Below are 23,881 nucleotides of genomic sequence, written 5' to 3' on the forward strand. Positions count from 1 at the left end.
CAATGTGTGATCTTGGTGGCTACAGTTCTTAGTGCTCTATAAGGGCAGGTATAAATGGATTGTGACAAATGAATGCATGAATGAAAAAACATTTATTATAGCACTTACTATTTACCAATTACTGTTGTTCAATTATTTCACTTGAATCTGGCTGCCATTTGGGGTTTTCTTGGCAAAGATACTGGAGTGTTTTGCCATCTCCTCCACTCATTTTGTAGATGAGGAAACAAGGTTAAGTGACTTATCCAGGGTTACTCAGCTAGTAAGTATCTGAGAAGAGATTTGAACTTAGAAAGATGAATTTTCCTTTCTACAGGCCTGGCATTCTATCCAATGTGCCCAACAACTGGGATATGCCAAGGGACAATTTTAACAATTCATGAAGCATCACAGTTTAGTGGAAAGCACACTGTATTTGAAGTAAAAGGAAATGGATCCAAATCCCATCTCTGTTTATTTCAACTTATCTAGGCTAGTATAAATTACTTTCTTCTGTTCCTCACTTTCTTCACCAATGAGTTGAGAAAACAAGACTAGATGACATTTAAGTTTCCTTCTAGTTGCACATTCTATGGTACTAGTATAATGCAAGATAATGTGGTACATTGGCTAGAGCCCTAAACTGTACATTAGAAGACCTGGGTTCAAATCCTAGCTTGGAAATATTTGAATTATAAATTAAAAGGAAATGTTAGATAAATTTTCCCAGTATCCCAGAGTTATGACTGAGTGAGTATGATCTTGGGCAAGTCACTTCCCCTATAGAGGTGATGAAAGCCTCTATTTCCTAACCTAAATAATGTGGATTTGGGGGTTAGATGGTCTCTACAATCTACTGGAGCTTGCATTCTACAGCTCCAGGAGAAAACTCTTGGGACTTTATAAAATTTCCCTACACAGTAAAACAAATAAAATGAAAAGATTAGGAAAAATCAAGGGTGTACACTGATTTCTCTTAGAAAATGGAGCACTGATAAGCCTGTAATGTTTACAGAGTGATGAAGTGAGAGTGACTAATTCCTCTCTGCCATATCATGGCCTTTTCTTGGTTTCTAATCCAGAGATAAAGACATTTGCTGTGGTGTGTCAAAGAGATATCTCTGTTAGGAACTCCCTACACCTCCAAGCCAATAAAAAGGGCTGAAATCTGGATAGTTGAGCCTCCTCCGGTCTCAGAAATTTCCTGCAGTCAAGATGAGGACTCATGTGAGTATTAACATTGCTTGAATGCTCTTAAATTTGATCTGAAAGCTTTGTGACAGGGTTGAAAGGGAATTCAGAGGGGAATCTCATGCAACCTCACCCAAAGTGTTGAAAAGCATAATAGAAGATTTTAGGTTAAACACTTAGATGACTCTCAGAGAAGCATTTTGAATTTGAACTTCACTATATATTGAACTCTGGGACATTATAATGTTAGATGTCTAGCTTAAATGGAGGAATACAACGGCTATTATTAAGTATTTGAAAAAGGAATATGACTGGAAGAGATATGAGATTTGTTCTTTCTGGCTCCAGAAGTGAGAGAAAAAATTTAGATTCAATATATTAAAAATCCCAACTTCTTAACAATTTAACTATCTAAAACTGATAGGATAAGATAAAGGAAAGGGAGTTCCTAATCTTTGAGGTCTTCAAGCAGAGTCTAGGATATCATGGTAGAGTGTTCTTTCATGTATGGACTGGACCAAATAGCGACTGAGATCTCTTACAGCTCTCAAAATCTATCTGTGACCTTTTGTTAGGATTTAGTTTTATTTTCAAATCCTATCTAAAAAGACCAAATTGAAAGGAATATCTGGGAAAGCTTTTTATATGGTTTTTGAAAAAATTATTTGCTAATTCTGAACATCACAATTTTTTGTGATTTTTTTGGGGGGGAAACAAGTGCTTAGAAATTTCAATGAAACAGATAATTCAAAGAAAAATACAAAGGAAAGTCTTAAATAGTATAAAAAAATAGGTCCACAGAAAAAGTTTTAAAGCAGGAAACATTGGTTTTAACAACTTTTTATAGGTCATCTCTACCTATTTTCTTTCTCTTGAACAATATTATAAACACACACACATATATACACATACACAGACACAGACACAGACACACACACACACACACACACACACACAGATATTTTTCTTTTCCTCTGAACAGCAACAGTATTTTTTAAAAGATGAACTAGTCACATGGCAAAAGCAAAGAGTTACAAATGGAGAGGCCCCATTATTATCTCACAATATCAAGAGAAAATGAGAACAGCCTCTAGAACTTTTTATGACTCTCCTGTGGCAAACTTTGGGGAGATCATGAAAAAGAATTGGACAGAACACCAGTGACCTGAAATCTTCAAAATTGAGGGGAACATGCAAATTGATGTTATCAAAGATCTATCCAAAAAACAAGATCCCTAACACCACTACCATCACTCTCTCTCCCCCACATCAGTCTCTCTGACTTTATAAATTCAGTTTTTGGTTTCAGGAAAATAATAGGAAATTGTTTCTCTACCAATTTGAAAATTTGGTGTATGGAGGAAAAGTAAAGATCACTTATATTGTGTGAGATAATTCCTGGACAGGCCTAACAAATTATGGCAGATTTTATTGAGTATAATGTTGTCATAACACAGTTTCTTAGTACATGGATTTGTATATTTCATAGGTCAAACTATGTCCCCTGAACCATTATTCCTTTTTTGGTGATGGTAATGGGCATAGCGGTTCAGCCTTAACTTGGAAATGTTAGTATATTAGAAGGTCATAGATTTAGAACTGGAAGAGAACTTGGCATTTACTTAGTAAAATGGTACAATTCATAGAATCCTGGACAGGGTCAGGAAGACCTTAGTTCATATGCTTCCTCAGTTACTTCCTAGATATGTCACTCCAGACAAGTCATGTAATCCCTCGCAGTCTCAATTACCCAACTATAAAATAGAAATAATAATAAAACCTTCTTCAAAGGATTGTTTTGAGGATTAAATGAAATCACATGTTCAATGCTTTTACAAATCTTAATTGCAACATAAATCCTAGCTATTATTATTCAAATCCCTTCATTTCATAGGTAAGAAAACTGAGGTTGAGAGAGATGAAATTACTTTCCCATAGTCACGCAGATAGAAATAGCAGATCAAGGATTTGAAATACCTCTCCTAACTTGAAAGTCATAGTTCTTGCCATTGTACCCTGCTGAAGGTTGCCTGATATGAAACTCCCCACCCCTCAATCTCCATGCAAATCAGCATTTAGTCTTCTATGATTTAGTCTTGGAGAATTGTCTGAGACCAGTGAAAGGTTATTTGTCAGAGTAAGACCTTGAGCTCAGGTCCTTTTTAATCTTAGTTCAGCCACTACATCATGTCTCTTGCCATGGAAAAATTAAGACAAATGAATTTTGTAAAAAAGATTTAAGGAAATTCAAATAATGGAGTAAAAATATAAAAACTGAGGCTCTTACAGCCCACCCTATAACCTTCAAAATGGACATCCAGAAGAGGAAGCTAACCATGATGGGTCTATCAAAGACAGACTATGGACCAGATGGACTATAGGTATAAGATTGTACTTATTCTTATGTTCTGGTTATTAGAAGAGGCTGACACAGAATTAATCTATATCATAGAAGTAAGTTCTCTCTTCCTCCCTCTTACTTTTCTGGTAAAGTCAAAGTAGAAAATTTAAATGGGAAATGTGTTCAAAGGAAAATGCAGTTCTGTCCAGGAAGACTGAGAATGGAGGAATGAATGAAGCATTTATTAAGCACTATGATAAATACCAGGGCTACAAACATAAGAGGTGGCCCTTTCTTAGAGTGTTTGCATTCTTATTGGTGAGATAACACATCTGGAAGGTTTTGCTTTCAAGGTCCTTTGGTCCTTAGGGAACAGGATTAAAGTAAATCTCTATGTTCCTTCTTGAATAACATTTCAACTGACAGAATCATAACCATTTGACAGTGTCAAAGATTTTGCCTGATAAGAGCTTTCTTTTCTGGGTCTTCAAAGGTTGGAGGAGTAGTCAGGCTCCCTCTTCTCAGGGATGATGATGTCCAAAGATATCAGGGTGGAAACATTGCTATTCCAGAGGCTTTTGGGTTCAGTGTCCCTGACAGTCTCCATTTGAGTTAAGGGGAAATGAGGGATGGTCAAGTTGGTGACATTTTGACTCACCTAGCACATCCTGCCTCCTGTGTCTCCCTCAAGAAAAGGAAACTAGGTCCCTGGAACATCTGTATGAACACAATGCTATTTCTAGAGTCTTTCTGAGCAGTCCATGCCGACACAATTGATGGATTTTGAGAAAGTACCTGTGATTTCTGCTTATAATTAATGTGATTCTTTTGTTTTTCAGGTGTTTCTTCTGGCTGTGCTAGCAGTCTTCTCCACTAGAGCTCTTGGATATGAGGTGAGTATATTGACCACTCTTAAGACTAATATACTTCAATTTAATTCAATCAACCAACAGTGAACCAGGCACTGAAGTAGGTACTAAAGACACAAAGTCAAAAATTGAACAGTCCTTGTACGCAAAGAGGTTATATTCTGCTAGAGAGGGGAAAAAAATAGGTACATCTATGAGTAGACACAAAATAAATACAAATTTATTAAGAGAATAGGATTAACACCTGGGGAATTAGAAAACTTCTTATAAGATCTGATATTTGAGGTGACCCTGGAAAGGGTTAGGGATTCCAATAGATAGAGATGGAGAATATTAACCTCTTCAAATTTATTTGGGCTGGTCAGTCAATAAGCATTCTATAAGTGCTTATTATGTGCTAAACACTCAGGATATAATTTTTAAAAATGGTCCCTGCCCACAAGGCACTTACAGTCTAAAGAAGGCAACAATTAACTCATGTGTTCTAGAGTAGCAGGAGATAGAAGGGAATCTCAGTTATAAGAGCCGCTAGATGGCCTGGAGTGCACAGATCGCTGGGCTCAGATCCTCTTACTCAGACACTTAGCCCTTGTTGCCAGTGTGAGACTTTGCGCTAGGCTGAGTCAAAGAGCAGCCAACATTCCCTGCCCTCAGAGAGCATGCATTCAATTGGGAGGATACAACACAGACAAATAATACTCCACATCATGTGTAGAGGGAGGAAGAGCAAAGATTTAGAGGAAGGGACCAAGGAAAGTTTTAGAAACCGAGCTTTACCTTATTTTGGGAAAGCAAGAGGTAGAGGTAAGAAGAAAGTACATTGAAAGAGTGTGAGACAGTCTGAGGGATTTATGCTCAGAGGGACGAGAGAAAATAAGTTCTAGTGTCTGCAGTTGTCCATCTTGTCTGGAGTGTAAAAAGCATCAAAGGGCCGAGTACTGGAGAGGACAAGACAGCTTGGATCCAGGTACTGAGAAGCATAAAATGAGGCCTCCTGAAAGATTAAAAATAAAATCACATTTTGAAAAAAGTCAAATCCAATCTGTTCCTTGAAAATTTAGAATCCTGCTTTTTTTCCTCTATTTATTATCTCAGATTTATCCTATGCGTATCATGTTTTTACATAGTCGCTTGCACAATCTATCTTTCTGTCTACCTAATCTATCCATCTACTATCTGTCTATCTAATCTACCCATCTATTTTTCATCTATCTCTCATCCTTCCATCTATCTATCTATTATCTATTTATCTGTCTGTCTGTCTCTAACTATGAGTTCCTTGAGATCAGGGACTGACTTTTGCCTTTTGTCTGACATATGATAGTTGCTTAATAAAAATTGTTTTACTTACTTGACCAGAGCCTTTCTGGAATCTAGGATTCTATAAATGTATGGACTTCCCCACGTATACTCACCCTGGTTTTCTCAGCTCCCCTATGAGTACTATGATCAAAAACACACATAACTCCATGTCTACATCTCTGGTAATGAACCCCTTACACTCAGAAAGGCTATTACAGCAACAGACTCACAGTCCGTCTCTTAGACTTGACATATTTCCAGGTTAGTGGAGTCTGCGAGAGCTTGCGATCCACTGGCCTAGCCTTGGAGACTCAGAGGATTCCCTATGCAACAATGAGGGATCAGAGGAAAATGTGGGTGAAGTGAGGTAGTAGGTGTGTATATGTGTGTGTGTGTGTATGCGTGTGCACACATGTGTGGAGTTCTCTAACAGAATATAAGCACCTTAATACCAAGGCTTGCTACTTTTTTTAAGTCTTAGTAGCTCCAACATAGCATCTGGCATATATCAGGCACTTAATAAGTGCTTGTTGATTAATTTTTAATATGACTGGTATGTATATAAGGTTAGGAGTTAGGCCTGTGGTTTCATTGGTATTGGGCACTCTCTGCAGAGGAAATTTCTGTTACCAATTTAGCATCTTTTCTGAAATGTCTAGTCCTGGAGAGTCTCCTAAAAGAACAAGGCAAGGTGAAATGTCTTGATCACAACTGGGTATTCAGTAGGCAAGATCCATATCAACCTAGCTCCAAGGACCACACTACCAGAGAGAAAGACAGCGAGAGAGAGAGAGACAGACAGACAGACAGAGACAGAGACAGAGACAGAGACAGAGACAGAGACAGACAGAGACAGACAGAAGGACAGATAGAAGATAGATGAGTAGATTAGATAAACCAATGGATAAAGAGATATATAGATTCTAAATAGAAGATGGATAGATTAGCTAGACAGAGAGATTGAAGATAGATGAATAGATTTGATAGATAACAAACACAGACACAGATAGATAGAAAATAAATGGATAGATTAGATAGACAACAAACACAGACAGATGAACAGATAGATAGAAGATAGATATAGCTAGAAGACAGATGGATTAGCTAGATAGATAGTCAGATGACATCGAGATAGATAGATTGGATAGATAGACAAATATACAGATAAATATATAGACGATAGATTGGTAGATAGAAAGACAGAAAGATATGTATACAACCATAAAATATATGTGTTCATAAATATATATATATATATATGGAAGAGCATTAATAAGCATTTATACAGTATCTATGACATGCCCAACATTGTACTTTATAATTTGTAACTCTTTACAATTATCTCATTTGATCTTCAAAACAACCCTGAGAAGTAGGTGTTGTGTTCCAGCCAGCTCTCTTATCCTTTACTCAAAACCTATGACTGGACTCAGTCCAGCTGCAGTTAAGTTCTCAGGCAAACATTGAAGAGGCAGGAGAAAAAGATGGCAAGTTCTCCATTTATTCAACCCAAAGAGTCCTGTGGCATTCCCTAATTACAAGTCAAACAACACTCCAGTGCTCGTGGATAGCAGGCATTAAAGGTTTACTTCCCCAGGGTAGTACTCTCATACACAACAGTCCCTTACAAGTAGGTGCTATTATTATACTCATTTTGCAGTTGAGAAAGCTAAGGCAAAAATTAAATGACTTGCCCAGGATCATATAACCAGCAAGTGTCTGAGACTTGATTAGCACTCTGATTTTCCTGCCTCCAGGATGAGTGCTCTATTCACTCTACCACCTAATTTACATATGTATGTGTCTATGTATATATGTGTGTAAATTTGGTTATATATACATATGTTTATGGATATATATATTATGAATAGATTTATATATATACTTTTATGTGCTATTAGTAATTTTTCAGTTGTGTCTGACTCTTCATGACCATATTTGGAGTTTTCTTGCCATGTCCTTCTTCAACTCATTTCATAGATGAAAAAACTGAAGCAAATATGGTTAAGTGACTTACCCAGGGTCACAAAGCTTGTAAGAATCTAGATTTGAACTCAAAAAGATGAGTCTTCCTGACTTCAAGCCTAGCACTCTATCCATTGTACTAACTAGCACCCCATATTTGTTTCTGCAAATTAGAAAATGACCAGGCAGTGATTGCAATTACTGTGTTGCCTGCTCTTCCTATTTTTAAATTGTCCTGGTTTATTGTTATTGTTGCTGTTTTATGTTCCCTCTCCTCTCCCCTTCAAATGTTTATAATACAAAGATAGAATGTATCATTGTTTTGTATTTGAAATCCAGATTTTTAACTACTTGAATCCTACCAGTAATGATGGCCCAGTCCAGGAAACCGTGCAAATTGAAAATGAGAAAAACATTGCCATCATCAATGTCAATGCAGGAAAATGCTCTTCCACCACCATATTTGACTACAAACATGTAAGTCATACACAAGGACCAGCTTGCTCAACCTTTCCTACACTTCAGATCAACTACCCCCTTGTAGTCAGTCAGAGCCCATCCCAAGAAACAGGGAAAGATGTCTCCTTTATATTGGTGCCTTTTACAAACAAATTTTTCATCTGTGTTTCCTACTTTTGAAATTTAAAAAATTACCTGCTCCTTCAGTTAACAAATATTTATACAGTTCCCTGTTTTAAAAGAGCTTACATGATAGAGAGAGAGAGAATGAGAGAGAGAGAAAATTATATAGTGCCTCATATTTGCAAGCACCATATTATTTCATTTGATCCTCATGACAACCCTTTAAGACAGGCATTATTATTATTATTATTACTCCCATTTTACAAACTAAGGCAAACATTAGGTATATTACTTGGAGTCATACAGCTTTTAAGTGTCTGAGAGCAGATTTGAACTCAGATCTTCTTGACTCTAAGACTATTGCTCTATCCACTGCACCAAAAAGAAGCTGAACATAGAATAGGGGAAGGTAGCTGCAGGGGGCATGATGAAGTCCACAGAACTGAAGTCTGGCAGGAAGTGAAAAGGTATTTGGACTAGTCTCTCTCCTCAAATTAAGGTTCTGGGGGAAGCCCTCCACACTCTAGTCAGAAAGAGAGGTCTCTGTGGCAAAGGCTATCTTTGTAAGGGATATTAACATTTAGAAGTTCTGAATATTTTAGGCAGAGACTGTAAGAGCCAAGGTATTCCCCAGTATTGGATTCAATAGGCAAATATTGAGCTGAAACAGACCTTAAAGACCACCTAGTCCAACCTCCTTGTTTTACAAATGAGAAGACTGAGGCTCCAAAGAAGGAATGACTGTTGAAAGATACAGAACCTAGATTGTGATTCAAACCCCTTTCTCTTAACTCCAGTAAATTTACCATGTATGCCATTAGCTACCTATTTCAGTCAATCATTTAGAAAGAAGTAATAAATAAATTTAGGTTACCTACATAATACCTACTATAATAACAGAAACGTACTTGGGTGCAGTAATAAATAACTAGCAAGCAACTATGTTAGGATTTGAACCCACATTTCTGATACCAAATTCAATGTTCTGATAACTCACAAGCAGAACTTTAACTTGTTATTTTTGTACCCAGAATAAGTGACTTCAAATGAACTTGGACAAGAAACACAAAACATAGCCCCAATCTAGTTGGAGGGATGGTGGTAATGGAAACCTGAGAAACCCACAAAATGGTTGTTAGGAAAGCCACCATGCACAGAAACAGTTATATGATATGTGCTTTTTAAATTAATAATTCTTGCTAACCAGGTACTAAACCATAGCTGAAGAACAGCAAATTTAGTCAGTGCTCTTTAAATTTTGTCATTTAGGGGCAAGTCCTCATTCTTCCCACCTTAGTTATATTTGTGTTCAGAAGTCAGTTTTCTCTACATCTCCAACAAAGAATACTAGTAACAGGCATTAACTCAGATCTTATCTGCTCTTAGGGTTATATTGCTTCTAGAGTACTCTCTCGAAGAGCCTGTTATATCATAAAGATGAACCACAAAAGTATCCCGGCTCTGGATGAACTTAGACGATACGTTTATGAGAGACAGGTAATCATTATTCTTTTATCCATGTATAAAAGCTGTCATCTATGTAGTGCTTGCAGCATTTTGTGCAAATTTTCTCCCTTAAACCTGACAGTCCCATAAAATAAGTACCATAAATATTATTATTGTTGTTGTTGTCATTTTGTTCTCATCTCACACTATTCTGCGATTCCCTTTTCCTTCATCTGTAAAATTAGGATGATAATACTTGCCTATCCTACTTCACAGGACTGATATAAAAAGTGCTTTCTTATCCAAAAAGCATTGTAGTGTTTGGAGTTATAATGACATACTTATATATTAGTGATTCAAATCATTAGTCATTTAAATTAATAATTATATTATAGAATTTCTGTTATGAATATAGATACACAAGATAATATCAACTTATTTCATTTTTGTCTCATCTTCCATTTTTACCTAGGCAATGCAAAAGATGTTTTCTCCCAAATATACTTGGGTGAAATATAACCCCATACAGTCCCTGCTCACCGATATTGATTGGTTCCTGTTCGGTTCACCCATAGAGAATCTTTGTAAACATGTACCCTTGTACAAGGGTGAAGTGGTTGAACAGAGATGTGAGTATATTATAAGAAACCTTTGGAGAGTTTTGTAATGTCCTGTTTTATTATACATATGAGCATCTTGGCTTAGAATGGAATGGAAAAAAAGAACAAACAATTTTTCTTTTTTTTAATCTATTTGTTTTTCCAACACCATGCAATGGTAGTTTTCACCAATCTTTTTTTGCAAGCTGCAAGTTTTACATTTTTCCTCCCTCTTCCCTCCTCCCTATCCCTGACCTTACATGTATAATTATGGTAAATATATATCCATATTAACCATGCTGTGAAAGAAGAATCAAATCCAAACAAAAGGGAAAAAAGAGAGAAAACAATGACATAATACATACGAAAACTTTTAAAAATTGAAGATAGTAAACTTGGATCTGCATTTAAACTCCACAGTTCCCTTTCTGGGATATGTATGGTATTTTCTATCACAAGTCTTTTAGAATTGTCTTAGCTTATTGCACTGCTAAAAAGAACAAGTCCGTTATTGCTGCTGTCAGTGTGTATAATGTTCTTCTGGTTCTGCTCAATCCACTCAGCATCAGTTCATGTATGTCTTTCCAAGCTTTCCTGAAGTCCCATCCCTTAGGACTTCTTATAGAACAATACTGTTTCATCTCATACTTATACCACCATTTTCTCAATCTTTCCCCAATTGATGGGTATCTCTTAGATTTCCAATTCTTTGCCAATATGAAAAGATCTGCTATGAATATTTTTGTACATGTGGGTCTTTTTACATTTTTGTGATCTCTTTGGGATACAAACCTAATGGTGGCATTGTTGGATCAAAGAGTACACACAGTTTTATTGCCTTTTGGGCAATACAATTCCAAATTGCTCTCCAGAAAAGTTGGATCAGGCAAACAATATTTCTTTAAAGGATAGGATCAAGTACTGTCTGGGGGAAGACATAAAAATGGTCTGAAGGTTTGAAGAAAGACTTTGAAGGTTATTTTTCTACAAGTAAAGTGCTTGTTCTTTTGTGTATATATACAGCAAGTCAATGCAACATTTGTGGATATTTTTTTAAATGGTAAAGCTAGGGATGCTGAGGGCAAATCCTGGGTCTCAATCTTCTTCCTAGATTTCCTGAGCCTCAATCTTCTCCCCAGAAACCTAGAATCTCTGAATTCACTCTCTCTATGTCCCTTCTATCCCTTCCCCTACTTTGGGGAGATTGGCCTCTGGATGGAATTTCTGGGTTATAATGATGAGAATAAAGCTAAGTAATCTACCCATAGCCTCAGTTCTTCTGCTCCCTCATTCCCCTTTGTCCCCAAGGGCAACTGGAATGACTCTTCTTGGTAAGGTTAAAGAAGGAAGTAATGTAAAACCTTCTCAAAGACCTGAGGGAGAGAAGAGGAAGGAAACAGAAGAATGGAGGAATGGGGATAGGATATGAGGAATCTCACTCAACTTTGAGTCAACAAAACAAATTTAGTCTCTGCCCTTAGGGAGCTTCCAATTTAGGAAGAAGATATGACATTTACCTAAATAACTAATGAATAAATTAACACATGATAATTACATTAGAGAAATGCAAACCAAGTGCTATATAAGATCTGAGGTCATTACCAACTGTGGGCAACAAGGAAGGTTTCATGACATAAAGAATGGAATAGGCAAAGAGAAAATGGGACATTTCAGGAACAGGGATCAGTTTAAGAGAAGGTACTAGTCATGAAAGTAGGGTGAAAAATATAACCCAGTTTGGTTGGAGATTTGAGTAGGTGGAAGGCAGTAATACTGTAGAGCATTCTCATCCAAGTCTTCTCATAAATCATCCATAGAGCTGCTATACAATATAGCTGAGATTGTAGGCCTTAATATATGTGGAAAACCAGGATAGCACCTGGACAGTCCTTCTGTTGTCCTTCAATCCCAGTTCTCTGCTTCTTTTGACACTTGACATTTCCCTAAGTTATCCTTTATGCTACTCTTGTAGACAATTCATCATAAAACAAATTATTTTTAAAAAGTTTTGTTTTTAATGAAGTCACTAGTGCCCATAAGTAAATTATAATTGAAATTCCAATGTTTGAGGTTAAGGTGCTTGGCATTTCATAGCACTGACTCAGTATCAATCATCATTTTCCAGAATTGCTACCATCATGTCTTAATTAAACCAACAAATAATTATTTTTCATAATAGAAACTTGATTGGTGAATTTGTTAATTATTCATTTGGGAGAAATGTTCCATTCTTACTCAAAACACTGGGGTGGCAACAGATCAGTGGAATTATCTGTAGACTAGAAAGAAGTCACAATCCCTAGATTCTGCCATTTATTAGTGTGTCTTTGGATAAGTCACCTAATTTCTCTAATCTTATTATTCCCCATCTGTTAAATGAGTAAATATCTTGAGATAATGGGCTTTATAAACTACAAAAAAGGTACTAAAAATGTGAGGGATGACAAAAAGCTTTTGTTTCTGAGAAGACGGTGAAATAATCATTTTCTTCTTTCTCTTCCTTCTTTTAGCTGGTGCTCAGGGTTGTGCCAAGGTTGGACTTCTAGGCATCCTTCATGTTGGTATCTGTGCAGACCTACACCTTTAGGCATCATCCTAATGGGATTGTCATTCAGAAGAGGTTCCCTCGGATCTCATGATTCCACTCTACAGTCAAGAAGTGACATCACAATGGTCTCACTTACCCTCTGATTATGACTGGAAGGGAGACTATGTCCTTCAGGAATAAAATATATACTTTACAAATGTTTGAGGGTTTTTTATTTTCTTCAGGATACATAGTGAAAAAGAAAGGCACTATCTCCTCTCATGTACTTGGGCAAAGATGACCATAATCTTTGATTCAGAGGTTCCCTTCTGAGATGAAAGAAATGTGTACAATTAGACAGAATTTTCCTTTCTCTGGCTTATTCTCATATCATCAAATAAATTAGGAATTATAGTACCTTACACTGTCAGGGTTTTGTGAATGACTAAATAATCTTACAAATGAGCAGCTTAGTGTCATAGAGGATAGAGCACCATAGTTGGAATCAGGAAAAACTGAGTTCAATTCTGGCTTTAGAGATTTCCTAGCTATCTGAGTAAGTCATTTAACCCTGTTTGCCTCGGTTTCCTCATCTGAAAGATGAGCTAGAGAAGGAAATGGTAAACCATTCCAGTATCTTTACCAAGAAAACCTCAAAAAGGGGTCAAGAAGAGTTGGAGATGACTGAAAATGATCAAACAACAACAAAAACTTTGCAAGCACTTGTGTTCTCAAGACTCAAAGTAAGACATTTATTTAAAATCTTACAATCACAGAATGTGAGAGTGGAAGAGCACTTTTTCCTCTAATCAGTTTTAAATCTATCTGATCATATTATCATCTAATCCCTATCTTCCCATATTCTCCTCAAGATCACTAAGGCATATTTTATAAAAAAAACTTTGCTAATATCTTAGGTAAATTATACTCACAACCTTCTTCTCAACTTCTAGCTAAATAATTGTTTTTTTTTAAAGTGGGGGGAGGAATAAGGGTAGTTCAGGATGATTCTTGATGAAGTCACTCTGGCACTTTGTAATCAATGCTTTCCTTTCTATATGTTGTCCATTATAGAATTTCCCCAACAAATCAAAGTCAAGCTCATTTGCCCAGAGTTGTTTTTTACTCTATGTTCTTCCCTTTTTAAAAACATCAGAATAACATTTTCTGTTCTTTAATCTTGTGCTATTTTCCCCATTTCCATGATCGTTTTCAGTTATCATCATGGATATGGCACTATAGTTTATATCTATATCTTTCAGAATTAGGGAATGTGGTCCATCACTGTTAAAACAATGCAATGTTAGACAAAAAAAACTAATTGTAATTGGTTTTTGTATCATTAACTAGTTTGATATAGCAACATGACAAAGATAAATTTCATTTCATTTAAAATTCAATTTCATTTTAAGGCAAAAGTATGTTGTATCACTCTTAAATTTTACTGCAAAAATTATTTAAAGGCTATTCACTTTAAAATTGCTTTATTGAAACCTAAAATTTGGTTTCCAAGGTAGAGGCAAAATAACTTCTCCCTTAAAAGCAAAGGACCTTGGTTCCTTAACAAACAGGAGCTCCAACTCTCTAGTAACTGAAAATTATTATCATCAGAAACCTAGAATTTCCTCACAGATGGAGATGCCAAAACTATATGAGCTGTCAAAAATTCGGGCTTTGAAGCAGGAATGGGAATTCAGTACCAAAGCAGTGCCTTAAAGGAAAAAGAAACTTAGGTTAAGAGAAGAAATCTCCTCACCACAAACTATCTTCAAATCAAATGATCTCCATGTTAAATGTTATATATGTTACATGAAAAGCAATGAAGTGCAGTGTATGGCATTTAAAAGAAGTGTATACTCTGAATAAGTCTTTTGACATTCCAGTGCCCCAACTCCCTAAGACTAGAAGTAGCAGAGTAGAGCAGAGTTGCTGGATCCTGGGTAGGATATGCAACATTTTTCTGTACTGGGATTTTGAAACTAGGATAAATGTTTGAGTAGAAGTCCTAGCATTGGAATATTTCTTCAATTCCCAAAGATTCTAAATGCCTCTGTCCATTAACTACTTTGGAAAAATAATATTAATTAAGAAGATGATGAAAGTTCAAGATAAATATACCAAAATTTGGGGGTATCTGCAATGGAGAATATCATCTGTATACAAAGAAAGAATTGAGGAGTTTGAACAAAGAACAAAGACTATTACCTTTAATTTTTTTAAAAAGGTATCTTATTATATCATTTTGTTATCTCTTTCATTTTATTTTTCTCCTTAAGGATATGATTTCTCTCTCAATACATTCAATTTTAATCAATGAATAGCATGTAAACAATGTAAAGACCATCAGACTGCCTTCTGGGGGGTAGGGGGAAGGAAGCAAGATTGGGGGAGAATTGTAAAATTCAAAAAACAATTAAAAAGATAAATAGGTATAGTCAAAGAATTTTGTGTGCTTTTAAGCACTTAATATTTGATTTTATTTTTATTGCATTTGAATAACCCAAAGAATGGTATAGTTTTGGAGTCAAAAAAAAAACTGATCTGGATCTTTCCTCTGATTTCTATTAACCATATGAGCAGTAAGTCTATAAACATTTATTAAATGCCTACTGTTTTCTAAGCACTGTGGTAGTGCTGGGGATACAAAGAAAACCAAAATACAGTATCTAACCTTAAGTAGCTCAAATGATGGAGATATCATGCAAATAAATATGCACATATTATAGACAAGATAAATTAGAAAGTAATTTAGCCTCTCATTCAGATGAGTTCCCAATCTGCACCTGTGAAGGAAACTTCCAGAATCATAGCTTTGAAGAATAAATTTTTTACAAAAAAGAAACAAGGATAAAGTGGAACACTACTCTGAAATTATAATAACAATAATAGTCATAGAAGCAGTAGGACTGAGGAAATAGCATTAACTCTATAGTCTGAGAATATGGATGAGAATCTTGCCTCTGCCACCATGATTTGGGAAAAAAAATCATATTATCTTCTCTGATCCCCAATTTGTTCATGTGAAAATGAGAGGGATAGGTTCAATGATCCATAAGGTCCCTTCTAACTCTAAGGTCTAAACATTGGAGAGCCCTTTAGTTTTCCAAGGGGCAGTCAAGTGATGCAATGGATAGAGCACATGGCTGAAGTATGGAAGATTCATCTTCCTGAGTTCAATTCTGACCTCAGATTCTACCTAGCTATGTGAATTGGACAAGTCACTTAACCCTTTTTATGTCAGTTTCCTCATCTGTCAAATGAGCCAATGAAAGAAACAGCAAATCACTCCATCACCTCTGCCAAGAAGATCCCAAATAAGGTAATAAAGAGTCAAACATGACAGAAATGACTAAAAAAATAAAAATAGTTTTACTGTTTAACATATATATGACCTCATTCAGTCCTGACAAGAACTAGGTAAAGCATATAATTTAAGTATTATTATTTTGAAGTATTATTATTATTCAAAAGTGTACTTACAAGGAACTTCATATTACTTCTTCTCTGGGTCTAAAGAAACAACAAAATAGTATTTCTTGTGTCTGATTTTTATAAGTATGTATTCAATATTCTCATCCATTTTTAAAAAGGATATTAGGTAGCTAATCAATGACTCTGAGAAAATTAAGCACCAATAGCCAATAAAGGTAAATAATACTATTAGTTTTTTCCAACTTATTTTCTTCCTTATTTGCCATTGCTTTCTGCACTCCATTGTTTCCAAAGCAAATAAATGAATGAAATAGTCTTTGTGGAATGACATCATTGAATGAGTTTGCCATGGCAACTCAGCTTAGCTCGCTAATATGCTTCTTTGTCATGATACTCTTTTAAACTAGAACCAGAGAGAGACTCAAGTTAAGTCAAAAAAACATTTATTCAGAGCCTGCTATGGATCTGACACAATGTTAAGCATGGGGGATTTTTTTTAAAAAGGCAAAACTAGTCCCTACTCTCAAGGAGTTCACAGTCTAAAGGGGAAGACAGTATACAAATAATTATGTATCAACAATATGCAATCAAGATGAATTGGGAATGAGGGAAGGCAAGATTAAGGAGTACCAGGAAAAACTTCTTGCAGAAGATGGGACTTTAGCTGAGGCTCAAAGGAAGCCAGGGAGGCCTAGGGGTGAAGATGAGGAGGAGGAAGATAGTTGCAGAGAAATAAGAAGACTAGTGTCTTCTTATAAAAAGTATAGAGGAGTGAAGTATAAGAAGATAGTAAAAGTAAGAGATACTTAACTTGTGAAGGGTTTTAATCCAAACAGTGGATTTCATATTTGATCCTGGGGGTAATAGGAAGTCACTGGAGTTTATTGAATGGGAATGGGAGGAGGTGACATGATCATGGTTTATGGAAGCTCAATTGACAGCTCAATAGAGGAAGAATTCTAAATTATTAAAAGTGATAGAAACATTAGAGATCATCTAATGTGACCCCCCCCCAAACTTCATAGGTCAGAAAATTGAGACTCAGAGAGGGATTATGATCTTGTCCAAGATCACAGAACTAGTAAATCTTGTTTTACAATGCTTCCCTTATCTGAGTCATCAACAAAGTTTTCCTTAAAGAAAAAAGTTCAGGAGATTTTATATAAAAATATCATTTAGTTCTGAATTTCATAGGATCATAGATGAGATCTGGAAGGAATCTCAAGACTATCTCATTTTCCCCACATGAAGAAACAGATCCAGAGAAAGTAAAGTAAAATGTTTGCCCAAGTTCACACAGGTAGTGTGTCAGAGGTAGGTTTGTTCAAGTTAGGGTCTCTGACTACAAAGTCAACCCTTTTTCATCAAACCAGGCTGTATCCCATTTATCATACTCCTTTCCCTATTTAATATTAGAAAAAGTGATCTAACAGCTACAACTGCACATTTCCATGCCCAAGGAATGGGCTGCCTCTATCAGTGTTAAGTTTTCAAAAATTGGGAATTTATGAAGAAGTGTGAGATTGGGCTGTTCATTCATTCTATAAAATGAGAGAGCTGGATCTGAGTTTCCTTCCAGCCAGGAATACATCCAGATGGCCCTACTCATCTTGCACTGCCCTCCTTCCCACTCTGACCTTTGTCCCTGACTCTTTCCAATTCTGGAACCACAATCAGATCAAAACTGCCCTGGCACCTGGAAAGACTGTCTTTTTGGCTCCATTTACCATTTCTGTGGCTTTCCAAAACAAAATAGTCCCATCCTAGCCACTATAACTGTTTTCTCCTTCTATTAGGATATTAGGATATTCTTCAAGGCAAGAATTATCTCCACTTTTTTATATATGCATCTCCATCACTTAGAATAGTACTCAATTCATTTCTTTACAAAATTTTTATTCATTTATTCATTCAATCAAGAGAGATTTCAACCAACAATAGAATTTGGATGGATTTTATTTGGTCCAAACCTGTCATTTAATTGTTATAGGAAATCCTGGTGAGGGGACTTACTTTATTAATGCAGTTCATCTGCAAATATTCCACAATTAATAGATTTGGAAAGCTTACTGAGATTTTGAGAAGTGACTTGCCTCAGGGTCGTTCTACCAGTAATTGTCAGAGGCTGTACTTGAACCCCAATTTTCTCAATCAGTTCCATCTTGAGAACAAATTCCCAAGGATATAGAAAGGTAAGAAGTATTCACTTGAGGATAAAATGGGCAAGGTCATGGTGGGGAAATGAATGATAACCACGCCTCCAAACAAACATCTTAGACTGTGAATGGTCTTAGGGTGACAATTTTCTTTTCCCTACAGAAAAGCAGGGGGAAATTTATTTTCTGTTCTCATGTTTTCCCCCAACAAAATAAATAAATATATTAAATAAATAAAATAAAAGCACAAACCCCAATTCTCTCTAAAATATGAATTCATTTTCAGCCATGGATATCATCTTAGTTTTTTAGGTTAATGAGTTGTAAAAATATATTTTTGCTTTTGCAATCTGAGATTTGGGAATCATCCAAAAGTCACCGGAAGGTTATCTGATACTTAAAGCCCCTGGAAAGAGCAAAGAATGGTGACTAAATCAGGATCTCATAGTCCTGTTTATTGTTTCATAAAAATTTCTTGGATTTCCTTTTAATGTTATTTATTGCCTGCTATAAACTGATACTGACTCTGCGTTTTTTCTCATCTATCTACAATTAATAAGTGTTCCTGGGAAAGATAGGGAGGGTGATAAGGGGATCCTGCTCTCACCCAAAATCTGAATTCCCTGATAAATGACGTCCTTTACAAAGCACAATGTGTTGATTGTTAAAAGGACAGAGGAATGTATCCTTTAAATAGACAGTATGGTACTAACTACAGACTGTAGTATTTGATCAAAACTGTGCTGCCTCTCAATAATAATCCAGAAAGATCTAAATTCAAATCTAATCTCAGAGACTTGAGTTGCTGTGATTTGGGGCAAGTCATTTACCAACTATTTGTCTGCATTTCCTCAATTGGAAAATGAGAATAATTATAATACCAAGTTTGCAAGGTTATTGTGAGAATTGAATGAGATAAGATTGTTAAAGTATATATGTATATGCATGTGTGCATATATGATGTGTATGTATATGTGAACGCACATATGTTAACATGCATATATGATTAATTGATAGATATTATTATTTCCTTTCTTCCTTTAACTGCGTGTGTGTGTGTGTGTGTGTGTGTATTGTTCTTTTGGCTCTATTTTCTGAATGGTGCATCATTTTTTGCAAATTTTCCCACTTTTCTCTGATTTCTTCATTTTTTAAGACAGAATACTATTCCATTATGTCCATAAACTGTGATCTGTTCTGCCATTCCCCAATCATTAGGCATTTATTAATTTCAGCTTTTAATTATTAAAAATAATGCTGTTAGACATTTTGAATTCACAAGGTAGCAGAGGCTCCCTTTCACTTGGAATGAAAAGGTCAATAATTGGGGTCCATTTCTCAGGGTCCATGACTTCAAAGAGAAGAAAGCCCCAAGACCTTGTCCATTATAACATGATTTCTCATTAGATGTCATTAGCAGAGGGTTCGGAGGAGATCTCTCAGAAGTACTTGAGGCAAAAAGGAGGTTGATAATGATGGTTCACTTTTTTGAATGCTTGCAAAGTCAATCAGATTTCCCTACCATGTAATTAGTCAACCAGAACCAGTTACAGAATGTTTACTCACACACACACACACACACACACACACACACACACACACACACACTTATACAGTCTCTCCAAGGCACTTTCTTGCTTATTATGATGATTCTCCAGAAGCAAGTTCACAAATGTCTTCTACATAAAGAATTCGTATCAGTTGAGCCACTTGATGGGCTCTGTACATAAAGGACACCCTTAATTCATCAACTTGAACAAGGCTTTCTTTCCCAGGAGTTCATTTTCGGGGGGTTTAATACATAGTGAATAGCTGTATGAATTTGTTTTACTTATCTAATCTATTCCACTTGTCTTCTTTTCTATTTTTTTATCTAGTATAATTATTTTGATGGTTATCTCTTTATTATATAATTAGAATACAAAGTACCCTTCTTTTCTACTTTTTCTTATTATACCTCTTTATATTCTTAAATTTTTACTCCTCACAAAGAATATTTATATTATCTTGATTTCACAAAGTATAACTTTATTATTCAGTTTATTATTTCTGTAAATTTATATTATAAATTTACATTATAATTTTATTTGTATCAATACTATGTATCTTTTAGGTTAATCCTCTGATATTGAACACAGTTTATTCAACCAGGTAAAGTGTACCTTCTTTCAATCTGCTTTGTTACTCAAAACTCTTCATAATCTACTCCAGTCTTTACACTCTAATCCTCCCATTCAGTGACTCTGGCCTCCATGCCAACAAGGAAAAGGTCCCCTTGGATTTATGTAACCTGACTCAAAGGCTCCCTTATCAGCTCATGGGGGATGGGCTCTGATCATCAACTTTGGTTGCTGATTCTGAAAACTATTAACCTTTTTCTGAGATGCAGGTTTCAGTATTAAGTTCAATATTCCTTGCAAATAACTAAAACTCTCATGGCCATAGGGAAGAATATACAGAAATAGATAGAAATATTGTGTGCAGCATTATTACCTCCTTTGGTACCTCTAAAACTAATTTCCAAATCACAGAAACAAAATCATGAGTTTATTTCAAATTATACAGAAGAATGTTACATAGGCAGGCATTAATTCTTGAACAAGACTTTCAATCTCCCCACTCTAAGCATTTTCACTGCTTGCCCCCTAGGTTTGAAATTCTCTTCCTCATCTCCATCCCCTGCCCTCACTAGTTACCTACAAGCCTCAGCTAAAGTCCCACCTTCTGCAAGAAGTCCTTCTTGTTCCTTCTTCATCTTTGTGCCTGAGTTTATGTCCTGTGTTTATTTGTAACTATTCAACATTCATTCTTAGCTATTTTTTTTCTCCTCACTTTTTTCTCTCCATCAGCACCTGAAGTCTACAGTTTTCTGTTTTTCTCTCCCCTATCCCCAGCTCCACCCAATGTCTTCCTCCCACCTTTGTTTACTGACTTAACTTTTATATCATAAGGTAACTTTGCTGAATTATAGGACTGTGAATGGAAGGGTCCAATATGATTAGCTTAGTTATCTCATTTTCTCCTTCATTCTGTATCCCCAAAGGATGGCTCAGCTGTGATTGCCTTGCTTTTAATTTGAGCACCTGTATAAATCTGTCCTTTTTAGCCCTTTATTAAAGCTGTCAGTTGTATCTACTAATTTTCTTTCATTTATTTATTTATTTTTATTGATATTTTATTTTTCCAATTACATGTTTTTTACACATTTTTTTACTAACCACCCTTACCACCCCTCTCCCCTCATTGGTGAACTGTACAGTAAAAGTTGTACATGTTAATTTGCATTTAACATGTTTACATATTAGTCATTTTGTGTATGAGGAAATAGGATTAAGGGAAAAGAAAGAAAACCATAGGTTAGCAGGGAAAGATAAGTCTAAAAAGAAATGAACATTCAGATTCTGGGGGGGGGGGGGGTTGGTTTGGTTTTGATTTGCTTTGCTTTCCTCTGGATGTGGATGCTGTTGTCCATAACAGGTCTCCTAGGGTTGAACTAGATCTTTGAATTTCTAAAAGGAGTAGCATCCATTGTAGTTGATCAACTCACTATGTTGTTTTAAATGTGTACAGTGTTCTTTGGTTCTACTGTCTTTGCTCAGCATCAGTTCATGTAATTCTTTTCATGCTTCTCTAGAGTCTGACCACTCATGATTTCTCATAGAACTATAGTATTCCATAACACTCATATACCAAAACTTATTTAGTCACTCCCCAATTGCTGGGCATCCTCTCAATTCCCAGTTCTTTCTCACTACCAAAAAAAACCTGCTATGAATATTTTTGAACATGTGGTACTTTTCCCATTTTTTATGATTTCTTTTGAATATAGACCAAGCATTTCCTGGGTCAAAGGGTATGATCAGTTTTATTACCCTTTGGTAATTACCCTTTCATATTGCTCTCCAGAAAGGTTGGACCCGTTCACAACTCCACCAGCAATGAATTAATGCCCCAATCCCCACAACATCTCCAACATTGATCATTTTCCCTTTTTGTCATTTTAGCCAATCTGATAGGTGTGAAGTAGAATGGCATAGCTGTTTTAATTTACATTTCGTTAATCAATAATGATTTGGAGCATTTTTTCATATGATTATATATCTTTTATTTCTTCATTTGAAAACTGCCTGTTTATATCCTTTGACTATCATCTGGGGAATAATTTATGATCTTATAAATCTGACTCAATTCTTTTATATTTTAGAAATTTCTCTATTAATTTTCTAATGATTTTTCTAGGGTTAAGTAAGCCCTCTTATAATTATAGAGTTTTCCAGCTGAACTTAATCTTTATTTTGTGTTTTGTGAGGGGTTTTTTTGGCAACGCAATGGGGTTGAGTGACTAGCCCACAATTAGTTAGTATTAAGTTTCAGAGACCGCATTTGAACTCAGGTTCTCCTACCTCGGAGGCTGGTAATTCTATCTTTTGCACCATCTAGCTGCCCTTTAGGCTATCTACATTATTAACTTTGGGTGAGTCTGTGATTATTTCTTCATTTGCAGTATGGGGTAAGGGGGGGGGGATTCATTAGAATTAGAGATGAAATTGTCATGCCTATTGTTTCAAACTTAATTACTCTCCACCCCAGGTTCATTCTTACCCCGCCCCACACAAACACACACATACATCCCACTTTAGTGGCTCTCTCTTCTCATGGAGACTATTCAAGACTTAGAATTAAGCCAATCATATGATTACCTCTGCCCCCCAGATTCCTTTTCAGGGTTCCTAAAATGTTGAGATTGTCCCTTCTGGATCAGCCCTGGGACCCAGCTTCCATCCAGATTCAAGGATAGAAGGCTTGGAAATGGTATTAGTGTCCACCAGGCTTAGAGTCAACCTCTCTAGTCTCTCAAACTATCTAGAGACCTGAACAAATAACCTCAGTCATTCACAGCTACTCTGATTTGTACCTGTGGCTAACCTTCCTTAGCTCCCATTGTTCCATTAATTAATTCCTTCTTTTTTTAGGAAGTCTGGAAGTCAGACTCACTCTGTCCTTCACAAATTCAAGCTCTATCACACCACTTTCACTCACCTTCTATCAGTGAAAGAAGTTAGGAAGGCTCTTCTATAGCTGGAGGAGTGCTGGTGGCAATCAATTACTATTATAGGCAATTGTGAGCCTTCTGACCTCCAGACCACTCAAAACAAAACACTTTTGAAAAGAGGCACAGTTATGATGTTGTCAGAGGAGTATAGAGTTGAACCTTAGAAATCATCTTGTCTCAGAAGTGTAGTACAATGGAAAGAAAGTTGACTTTAAAGAGTATGTGTTCTATCTGGTCTCAGATTTCTTGTCTATAAAATCAGGGAATATGGATTAGACAACATGAAAAGTCCCTTCAACTCTAAATTTAATGACCCATATTACATATGAAGAAACTGAGTCACAGATTTATCTAAAGTTACACCGATTATAAGTAGCAGAGAACCTGAACTGGTCCTCTACTGTTTTTTCCTCTAATGTCTTTGTATTTCAAGGGTCCA

At 35.9% G+C, this 23,881-nt stretch overlaps 1 protein-coding gene across 1 annotated transcript; it reads left to right on the forward strand.

The window, feature by feature from the left end:
- The first annotated feature begins 1,145 nt into the window (after positions 1–1,145).
- On the forward strand, positions 1,146–12,964 carry GKN2 (gastrokine 2). Its single transcript, XM_074224772.1, has 6 exons — positions 1,146–1,206; positions 4,351–4,404; positions 7,987–8,124; positions 9,616–9,726; positions 10,148–10,304; positions 12,785–12,964. Exons 1-6 carry the CDS (start codon positions 1,195–1,197, stop codon positions 12,859–12,861), a joined length of 549 nt encoding a protein of 182 aa, XP_074080873.1. The 5' UTR covers positions 1,146–1,194; the 3' UTR covers positions 12,862–12,964.
- The last annotated feature ends 10,917 nt before the right edge of the window (positions 12,965–23,881 follow it).

Source organism: Macrotis lagotis, chromosome 1 (genome assembly GCF_037893015.1).
Source record: "Macrotis lagotis isolate mMagLag1 chromosome 1, bilby.v1.9.chrom.fasta, whole genome shotgun sequence".
Classification (NCBI taxonomy): Eukaryota; Metazoa; Chordata; class Mammalia; order Peramelemorphia; family Peramelidae; genus Macrotis; species Macrotis lagotis.

Excerpts from the sequence above, each read along its gene's own strand:
- GKN2 (XM_074224772.1), top strand. Across the intron at positions 8,125-9,615 it reads CCATATTTGACTACAAACAT|GGTTATATTGCTTCTAGAGT; the intron begins GTAAGTCATACA and ends ATCTGCTCTTAG. Across the intron at positions 9,727-10,147 it reads GATACGTTTATGAGAGACAG|GCAATGCAAAAGATGTTTTC; the intron begins GTAATCATTATT and ends ATTTTTACCTAG.